General features: G+C 47.3%; 1 protein-coding gene across 1 annotated transcript; it reads left to right on the top strand.

The window, feature by feature from the left end:
• Nucleotides 1–534: 534 nt before the first annotated feature.
• SARC_07741 (hypothetical protein) lies at nucleotides 535–4,269 on the top strand (the record flags this gene model as incomplete). Its single annotated transcript, XM_014298314.1, has 2 exons — nucleotides 535–672; nucleotides 1,367–4,269. 2 exons carry the CDS (start codon nucleotides 535–537, stop codon nucleotides 4,154–4,156), a joined length of 2,928 nt encoding a protein of 975 aa, XP_014153789.1. The 3' UTR covers nucleotides 4,157–4,269.
• Between the last annotated feature and the right edge of the window lie 7,228 nt (nucleotides 4,270–11,497).

The raw sequence follows: 11,497 nt of genomic DNA, 5'->3' as shown, positions 1-11,497 counted from the left end.
GTGTGTGTCGTGTGTGTGTGTGTGTGTATGCGTATGTGTGTGTGTGTATGTGTGTATGTAGGTGTACGCATGTTGATGTAGGCGCGTGTGTGTGTATATGTGCATGTGTATGTGTGATTGTGCGTATGTGTAAGTAGATATGTGGGTGTGAGTGTTTGGAATGGTTGCACAGAACCACCCCACATTGAGCACACTACATAGTGTTTGACTGTGACTTTGGTGACACAAACCATTCGCAGAGTGGTATCTCCGCATCTCGCTAATGTGCATCACATCACATCATATATCCGACACACAATACCTCTTCGAGCACGCTCTCACGGCTGTGTATTGGGCTGCACTTTCCAGGTTCTGCCCCGCATTGTTTAGTCATTTATTCTGTCATCTTCTGGTGAATCAACTAAGTAAACGCATGTACGTAGACCCCAATCCACCTAACATACCATACTCGTACACCTGCGCGTTCTATCACACCTAGAGCTACTTGAAAACGAGGGGGGGGTCTACAAAACGGCCTACGATTCGCAGAGTGACATGTTCAGTGTGGGCGTAGTACTGTACGTGCTGTTGTACGGGAAACTGCCGTGGCAGTACGATGCGGACTCTCCCCAGGAACTAGCGGAGGAGATGCTGAACTGCGAACAAACCATTACCTACCCAGACACGGTCAAGGTATCGTATTTACTAGTCGGTGTGTCTTTGTCATGTGTGTATTTGTGTGTATGTATATTATGTATATATGTATGTATGTATGTATATATGTATTTATTTATGTAAGTATGGACGTGTGGATGTATGTATGTATTTATATATGTATGTATGTATGTATGTATATATGTATAGTATAGTAGATATATATATATATATATATATATATATATGTATATATATATGTATATATAAATATATATATATATACGTATGATAGTCGCGGATATGGGTGCCATGCTAGTTGTGTTCGGTGATATCGTGGTACTGTGGTAGTGTGTGTGCTGTTGTATGATAATTTGCCCTGAAATTGCGATGCTGATACGTATATTTCGGCGAATCACCTTATGCCATCGATACGTCTACTCGCATTGCCCGCTTAGCTTTATAGTCACGTGTCAAGGGTTTCCCATATCGACTTGATTCCACTATTCATCTAATGTACTTCTATGCCTTTGATCTACTCCTACTACCTTTCGCCGCCCCCCTCTCCTTGAACCCCGCGTCTGTGCATACTATTTGTACACGCTGAATCATCATGCATTGCTTACTCACTAACATTTTCATACTTACTTCCATCCATGAATAGCGTGTTTGTACTGTCAATTGTGATTTTAACATTGAACCGCTCCTGTTCTGTACATCAATTTATGCACAGGACACTCAACGATCCAAATCTTTAGTAGCGCTGGCACGGAGTCTTCTGTCACGCAATCCCAACAACCGCCCCACCGCAAAGGAAACCGCAACTATACTGGGAAGGCTATTTTTAGAACACCAATCACAATCGCAGGAGCCCAAGCAGCACCCATCGCAACCGCAGCCGTTGGAGAGTGTGGCGAGGCTCTCTTTAGAACACCAATCACAACCGTCTCACACTCGCACACAACAGAACGAGGAGAGCTCAGGTGCAAGTAGAGCAGGTGGGGCGGAAACGGCGGAGGAGAAAGGGACTGGTCACACACACTCGATGCGCGACAGTCCAAGGAAGCGTGTAGCTCGACGCTCGGAAAGCGACTCCCGGGATGTGCATACGTACAGACACTCGAACGGTAACCATGCCAACCGCGGTTCCCATGACAACAAGGGCCAGCTGGCGGCATACGCACGTCCCTCGCTGCCCACTACCCGAACCTTGGTCTCGTATGACGATTCTGCCGCGCATTCCAACTCTGCACCATATAAGGCAAGTGACGATGATCTACCTACACACACTGAGCCCACACCTGGGAATACTCGTAGTACGTCCTCCGGCACATGTGTGCGTGATAGGAACACAGCGTCACCCCTCACACGCGCACGCACACATATACATACACTTACACTTACACACACACCCAAACACACCCACACAAGAAGATATTCACATTCCAGTGCCAGTATGTACAGTCGGTCTGCGCCACAAGACAAAGGAGAGAAGCGGAGAGTCGGCACGTCTCCGTCTGTTTCTTCGCGGCCCCATTGGAGCCATAGTGGATCAGGATCGGGCGCAAATGCCACAGATACCCGTCAATATTCCACAGATACTCGTGCAAACCTCCGGCCTAGTACTCGCCCGCGCACAACCAGGGAGGTCGGGCCGGCTTCCGACACACGTGTGCATACGAATACAGATACCGATGCAGATAATGCACTACCCAACACATCTTCTACGCGCAGGACACCACGGACAATTAACCAGGAATTGGAGGAGTCGACGCACGCACGTACAGATAGATGTTACACCGGACGGGATGTAGAGGACGGGTCACGCGATAGACACAGGCGTCGTCTAGAGACGGTACAGGCGCACGTGCGGGAGGTGTGGGACTGGTGTTTGGGGCGAAAGATGTTGGCGCAGGATACATCTGAACGTACCACTGGGCAATCACACCATGACCGAAGTACCGGGGGGGTGCACACTCAGAACACGCACATGCCCACGCACACGCCCACGCACATGCCCACGCACACGCCCACGCACACACCCACGCACACGCAACCAGATACGCATACGCAGCGAGCTGGGGACAGAGACGTGCTAGCGCTCTCCGAGACACAGCCCCGCCCTCGATTCGATCCAGAAGCACGTACACCACATACACAGTCCCACACCTACTCCCATACATATCCGCATGCCCCTGCACCATCACCCCGGAATGTCAAGGCAGCCCTGTATTGCATGGTGGGTGTGGTGAAGATCGGGTGGCTGTTCAAGATGGACTATCCCACCGCCCCGGCGCTTGTCTTGTTGCTCCCCGCACTCGTCATGATTATGAGTGACGTGTACCTGGCCGGGGTGTATTCCGAGGCGGATGCCTGTACACACGCTTTACACGCACCGTTGTATGCCAACGATGGTGAAGGAAGCACGCCACACACGCACGAGAAGTCACAGGACGGGCGAACGAATACGTCGAAACGAGAGCGCAGGCATACGTTTGGTGCCGAGGCAATCGGTTCTGGTGGAGGTGTCGCCAACAACGGTGTTTTATGTCCCGGTAGTCAAGGTAGTAGTAGTAGTAGTAGTGAGATCAGCACTGGGGGCAGCGGTAGTTCGTTAGTACTGGCACTACACACAGCCCCGTCCGAGCACCCGCCCCCTTACACCGAGCCTATGAGTACGTCACACACCGACGCACACAGTCAGGCGTACAGCCGTGGCAAGTGTGGCCCAGGAGAACCTGCTGCACAACGATGTGCGCGCATGAGGGAGCGTACACAGGCACGTACACATGACCATATGCAGGGAAGCGGGAATGGGAATGGGACATATGCAGACCTTTCCACATCCTTGGAGGTTATAGCATCTCACTGGTTTGTGCTGTCTAGCATAGCACAGGGGGTGCTCTTTGCGCTAGCTCGATACGTACCTGCTACAACACAAGCACAGATGGAAACGAGCGAAGCTGCCTGGTACCATGTGTTTACTGATATGCATTCATTAGGCGTAGTTGGGTTGGTAGTGGTGGTGAGCTGGGTCATTGAGCACGAATCAAGGGCCTCCAAACGGGGCTTATTCGGGCTTCTCCCGCAACAGGCGGTCGCTTTGTTGGTGTGTGTGCACGTGTCTGTACGGTCGTGGGTGCTGTTGTACGTTTGCTTGCTGGGGTTGGCGGCACATTATACGTACGAGGCTTGGGTTGAGGATACTGAGGAACCAAGAGATCGGCCTACGCCTGGGGGTGGGCATACACCCGGGTCATCTCATCCGCGTGAGTCCTCGCCACGGCTTACACAGTACGATTGCATTGAGCGACAACAGCATCGAGCACACACCCCGCGAGACGAACGTGCCACACATGCAGGTGTGTGTGCCTGTGACAAAGACCGTGATCAGTGTATGTGTAGGCGTAAAGAGACAGGAGGGGGCGGCGGGAGCGGGAGCAGAGAATTCCATGCCACAGAATCTGAAGGTCAGCTGATAGTACGGCCGTCGTCTTTGGTGGGCTTCTACTCTGGTCGGTAGGATATATGAACCAGGTTAACCTGTACATACTGGGCTTCTTTGGACAGTCGAACCACGAGCTCTTGTTGCCGTTTGGTTATGTATGGTCTTTACAATAAATCAGTGTAAGAGTCTCACAGCGCTCCCCAGGGGAACGTATACCGGATCGTGTACACCTGTGGTAGTCGTGGTCGAGGAGATCATATTCCACACCCTGGTGCATGCACGAACCGGAGATCAGCTGACGATACAGCTGTCAACTCTAGTGCTCTGCTCCTTTGGTTTATAAAACGTGTATAGCAGATGTATCTAAGTTGCGCTTATATAGATTTTAGTGAGGTTCTGCCGTACTCGATGTGTTGTGACCGGATAGGAGGAATGTGGGGTGCGATAGTCTACTGTTGCGTCACCGTCTATTTGACTATTTGAGTTTTCGTAACATCTCGTGTACAATACAGTATATCCATCTACGTTGGGCGATGTGTGTGGCGTCGAGTGCAAAATGATGACAACATTCTGGTGCAAAAGTCTGCAGTTGATGGACACCCTCGGGACTTTGGATGTAAAAATTATTCAGATCGTAAACAAAATCGACCAGTTTACCACAAGAAATCGACAAGAGATACAAAAATAAGTCGGTAAAACACGTATCTTAGCACCGTCTCCAAAAGGGGGGCCTCCCAAATGCAACGTTGTACTGAACACAAATATGAATGTAGAAATGGACGGACGCTGCCAAACTCTTGATCAACGAAAAGCTCGGCAATTATCTTGATACATTTGCTGCGATATGATGAATAAAACTCAAGACAACAAACGTATTTCACTAAACAGCCAATTCGCTATCATCAAAGGAACACGGCGGTCAGTTCGAGATCTTGAATACTACCAACAATAAAAAAGATACTACAAATATCTAAAATTATGTAACTTCATTTGTTGATGAGTACGTTGCTGTATATGCGGTGATATCCACGCAAAATCTAAAAGGTTGAAAAACATTACAATGAAAAATGTGATTTCATCCCGTCTCTGGCCATTGCTGAAGAAACAAAAAGTGCTAGGTTCGTTTACAACACTGCAATGAACATACAAATACTTGACGCGTCCGACCTAAAATACAACACTCCTCGCCCAAGAAAGTTTTGCAATTTGAGAGGGGGGGGAGAGGGAGCCTCTGCCTTACTCTCCTAAGTGCTACCAGAGTAGGGTTCATGTGTCTATGGTGGGGTGAAATTACCCACCTCTCGAAAAGTATATATACAATCAGTTTAAGCAAATCCATGACTCCTCCTATAAACCAATGGGGGAATCAAGTAGCAGGATACGCAAAAGGGACATTTGTACTTAGAATCAAAAGAATTTGATGATTATTTTGCGATGTGATGATAATTACAAGTCAACTTGCGCATCCCGCTGAACAGTCAAATCGCTATCAACAAAAAAACAGAGGGTGGGCACATTGAGCACTCGAATACTACAAAAAAAAATCTAGTTAAAAAGCACCTTGAAAACAGTATCACACAATTTGACAAATAGTACGTTTCAGTCATCGGCGGTGACAACCACGCGAACTCAAACAGGGGTTCAAAATCAGTTCGATGAAAACAATGTTTTCCACATCATTTCCGACAATTACAGAATAATCCGAGATGGCATGTTAATTTGCAACGTTGTGCTGATTTTACAGATACGATGCATAATTGGCCTGACACTCACTTACATCCCCCTTGTCTACGAAAACTTTCGGAATTTGTTCAATATATATTGCGAAGTGATCAACAAAACTCAAGACAACAAACAGTTTTCTTTAAAGGAGAAGTTGATGTCAGCTAACAAAATCAGAGTGGTCACTTCGAGCACTTGATTTCTACTGACATTCCAGACCAATGATTAGTTTAAACGTTCTTAAGATGGTGATACTCCAACATGTAAATATTTTAAACTTTACATGTAATGGGTGGTATCGGTTCAAATTTTCGTCGTATAATACAATACATACGCTGTGGTTGTATACAACTTTATGAAAGGCTGAACATTAGTTATCAAGTCATTTCTTCTCAGCTAACATGTTCCGGCACCCAATCGAGCACCTGATACATCTTTAGTCCTCTCTCAATATTCGTCTATATACCATACTACGTTCATCCAAAATCATCTCCTCTTTTAAAAAAATTGAATGCATTGTATGCATTGGATTCCATCGAGCACGATTCACTTCGACAAACTCTTTGATAAACGTGACTGTCCATCTGTTTCGCCAGGATCGCCTAACTCGCAAAAACTCTCTAATAGAGCCCTTGCATGGACACAACTTATATGATTGTGGCAAGGTATTACCTTCAATATAATACTTCTCCTTCACGTTCATCGGTTGTGACCCGCGTCCTCTTTGTTAGTGGCAGTAGGCAATTGGCAACTTCGACTTTGTCGACAAACCAGGCACCGGTTGATTTATCCCCGTATATTACAGCGACACATAAAACACGCATTCGATCATGTCTGTACATTCTCCCTTAAAATACATTGTCTATCTATGTTTCCGTTGTGTGTCATCATGTAGCTTTGTGTATCCTTGCTACAGCTTGTGTTCTTGCTTTTTGGTCTGACGGTGTGTGTTTGCGGTCGCCCCAAAATTTGCTTTTATTACATCGTTCGCAAACCACTACCCCTTTTATCGCATTCAAGTCATAATTTTGTAATACCATTTTTTTCTTCACGAATCTATCTGTCAAATCCTTGGACATTAGGACGCCCCGACGCCAATAGCCCACTGATTAGACTCCTTGCCGAAGCATTCACTGAGCTACTGAAGGCGGGTACCTTCCCCGCAGCCCTGAACTGCAGCCTCCTGAACATTAGGACGCCCCGACGCCAATAGCCCACTGATTAGACTCCTTACCGAAGCATTCACTGAGCTACTGAAGGCGGGTACTTTCCCCGCAGCCCTGAACTGCAGCCTCCTGACAGCGCACCCAAAGAAAGCCGATGCATATATCACCTCCCCCGCCGACTTCCGCCTCATCACGCTTACGCAAATAGTTAGACGCATCTTTGAAAAGTGCTTTCTTAATCTGATTACGAGCCACCCCGGCTCCGCTACCCATGCCACCCAAGCTGGCTTCAAATCACGGTACTCCTGTCATACCCAAGCACTTGCCGCCATGGAATCTGAGACACAGTCAGAAGAGGATAACCAAGGCATACGACAAGTTCGCTCTCCCTATAAATAATATTATCCCTATGGGTACTTCTGCGTCACGCTGGAATGCCTGAAAACTGGATCAACTGCCTCCGCGCGCTGTTTGGGAGAGTCCCTACCCGAGTGACATACCGCTTTACGCTCTCGTCTCTATTCCATAGAACGAATGGCATCCTACAAGGCTCAATCGTTGGCCCCCAGCTCATTATTATCTACATGGATTCCTTAGCTGTCACGCTAGCACAATTTCGGCCCAAGCTCCTCCGCTCTTATTTATTTGTCGATGACACACGGCTCCAAGCCCCTCGATCGGTTTCGCTCCAGCCCTTCTTAGATGACATTGATGCGTGGGGACGCAAATCTGGCCTCGAATAGGGTGTCGTTAAACCCCGAGTACGATCTACCGACTTGTGACAGGCGGCGCCAACCCTCTGTATAAATGGTGAGCTTATCACGCCGACGCTTGCAGACGCACCTTGGAACACACGTTTCCTCCCATTGAAACTGGCGCCCACACATGCCGAACCGAAACACTCCAAATACCTGGGATTCCCACTCTCTCACGGAGTACCAGGAATCAACCTCGCTAGACATATGGAATCTCTGGTTGCAGCATTGTCACTGGGTATCGCCTCTTTCCGCGCTTATGGATTACATGGCTTCAGCTGGCGACACCTCCGCAACCGACTGGTGATGTTCAAAACATTCATCCTATCCACAGCTACATATGGGCTGGACATTATTGTCTGGGCTCCGCCTATATGGAAGGATGCGTTGGATCCCCTATTCGAGCGCTTTAACTCAGCACTCATCCAAGCAGCAGCCATCATCACGGGCACTAAATACCCTCGGTTTCCCAAACATCAAACAAACTTACTTCACTTTTGCGGCCTGCTCCCCGCGCGACCATTCGCGGACTACCTCGGAGGTTGCCTGGGAATACAACTCGACTCAATGGCCAGCACAAATCCACTTACCCCTCTGACGCAACCCGCCTGGGCCCACGATAAACCATAACTGCGCTTCCCGTACAGTATCTATGCTCACCTGAAAACTGTACACAAACCCACGGGCGGACGTACACCCGACCATGTAGCCCTCCGCCAACGCTGTGACGACATCAGGAAGAACTCAACAAAACGTTGGTCCAACAAGGAGATCGCGGCAATGGCCCGGCGCCAATACTACCACCAACTGGTTATGGGTAAACCGTCAACCTCAAACCGAGACACAGCCAGACACGACAGCTTCAATCGCTGCTTCGAGTCTACACCAATCCGGCTCTGTGCTATGATTGTAACGAATACGTACATGTTCACATTGCTCGACTACCGCACCGATGGCTGTCTCTGGCCTGTCTGCCCCGGTACCCACAAGTTCACTACCAGCCACTTTACCTGCATCCAACAACTGATTCGACGCATCCTGGTAGGCCCGAAACTGCCGCCCATTGGCCCTGATCTCCTTCAGCAATTACAAGAGTGCCACGACTTCCACGGTATCTGGACCCTCCACGAACACCTTGGATCTTTTCTCCAGCATGTTGAAGAACCACTGTACCCTCACCCGTCCCTGACACATCAACAGATGTTCCCTATACCCCGGCTAATCACGCTGTTGAAGTACTACTTCCAAATATCGGTTCAACCCAAATCATCGCGCTTGTTGGTTCCGACTATGATACTTCCGATCCAGGCCAGCCAACACATACCGAATTCATCCATGGTTTGGCTTACCCCCATTCTCGCTTCTCGACCGGATTATGACGGATAACCTGGTCCTTCTCGGTATTTCGTACTCTGCACTAACCCATTCTGCGGCACTACACGGCACAGACCCGATCCGTACCACAGAGGTGGGTACTCTACTTAGTAGGTCAGCAAGCGAATATATGGAACATTCGATTGTAATAGTGTTTTGTCAACACCGGCCCGAATTGACTCAGCACATATCTTCCATTGTCGACTCACTTGGCCCAAGCTTCAAACGGGAATTTACTGACCACTTCTTCCCATCAATCTTTCCTGAACCACTACAGCGACTATGAGAGCCATATCATATGTTCAAACATTGTATCATACATACTTGCCATTTTGAAATAAACAATATTATCCCTATACTCGTGTTCATACATTGTATCATACATACTTGTCATTTTTGAAATAAATTATATTATCCCTATACTCAAGCAGGCTGCTAAGAGTGCAGTAGGGCCCCATGGGTAGGAATTCGCCTTAGCGCAGCCCTGGCAGTATGAGGATTAGAACAATGAATGCTTTAGAATGGAACTCTGTAGAAGAGACAACTCTACGCAAGAGGTTGAAGGCCTGTATATCACTCTCCATACTTGTGGTAGACCAACCAATTGAATTTACCCCTACCCGCCTATACCACACATAATCACAGGGGAGATATCTACTATCAAACACCCCTAACCAATATCTGGTATAACCCTTACATCTAATGTGTAGTGATCAAATAATAAGCACTCGTCAGTTATGCTATCCGCTATATGAATCTTGTACTGGCGTGCTTGAGTTAGAATAGTATACACTTCATCAACCTGATATCACACCACTATATTCTGGAATAAAAGAAACTTTGTAACATTTAATAATCTGAATATTAATTATACACCCCGGAGCACTCCGTTTATACATATAAGCTGACTCCACGGTGAATAAAGATGTTTGCCATCAAAACTGCATAGTCAGACTCGCACTTTGTAACAGATCTTAAAACTTGTGTCCGCATTGTCGAAAGTTTTGCTGCATCTGCATTCTTACCTTTCTTCTATAGAATAAGTTTGCGATACCAAAATTTCATTAGTATCCACAATTAACTTATCACAGCATATCACGATGTAATCAGAGCCGTACGCCAATATATACTATATACTCTTGAAGTTGCAAAGCGATGATATTCAATATCCTCATCGATGCATAATGCTATAAGAATTTGCAACATCTTGATTGAGAAAGGACACTACGTCCTTACATACATGCTTTCGCCACATCAAGCTCTGGAATTTTGTATTTGTTCTGCATCATGGATCTACAGTACAAAGAATGTATATAACACTACACAGCACATGGTATATATGTATTAGTCAAACACATGCCGCACATTACTTTAACGAGATCATGAATAGTTGTCATGGCTTTCCCTTTATTCTCAGCAAGCTAAACGTTAGCCAGCTTACTCTCTACCCTTACATCTTCTTCGCTTTTTCGGTTTACTTCCAGCACGCCAATTAGTGGAGTACCTTGAAGGCTGCCTGGGACTACATCTTGACTCAATCAACAGTACACACCCACTCGCCCCACTTACGAGACCCGCTTGGACACGTAACAGACCTTGAGACAAATTCGCGTTCAGTATATACGCTTATCTAGAATCAAAGGGCGGGTGCACACCTCAACACAAAGAACTCCGTCAGCTCCGCGAGCAGATCCGACATAATACCATACAATGTCTCACAACCCAGGAGATAGCAGGCAAGGTTCGCCGCCTATACTACTAGCGGCTTATAAGTGGAGAACCTCCCACCATGGACCGGGACAAGCTATCCCATGATAGTTTTACCCATTGCCGCGAACACACCCAAATCTGCCTTTGTGCCATGGTAACAACCAACACGTTCCTGTTCAAATTGCGTGACTATCGTACTGATGGATGCCTCTGTCCTGTGTGCCCTGAAGATAAGTCTTTTACGTCCAGCCTCTTTGCCTGTATCAGTTCTCCGATAAGGCGTATTCTGGTGGGCCCTAATCTACCCCCAATTGGACCGGGCTTACTACAACAACTACAGGATTGGCATGATTACCACGGCATATGGACTCTCTACGAACATCTCGGGAGCTTCCTTCTCCATAAACAACAGGCGCCAAATTGTCCCTATCCAGTACTAGTCGATAGATTGATACCAAATCTTCGAGACTTCTGGTACCACCTATGATACTTCCGGTTATGGCTAGCAAGGATATCCCAAATATATCAGTTGTGTGGTGTGGTATCGGACAGCCCCCAACTTCGCTCTGAATCAGAATTGCGGATGACAACATCGCCCTCCTTGGTATCATGTTCAAATATCTCAGACCAACTCAGTCCATATTACCAAAACCCCGAGAGTAATTTGAGCAACTTGATGACTTAGCTCT

The sequence above is a fragment of the Sphaeroforma arctica genome, assembly GCF_001186125.1.
Source record: "Sphaeroforma arctica JP610 unplaced genomic scaffold supercont1.633, whole genome shotgun sequence".
In the NCBI taxonomy this organism is placed as follows: domain Eukaryota; class Ichthyosporea; order Ichthyophonida; genus Sphaeroforma; species Sphaeroforma arctica.
This window is presented reverse-complemented; position numbering and strand designations above follow the sequence as displayed.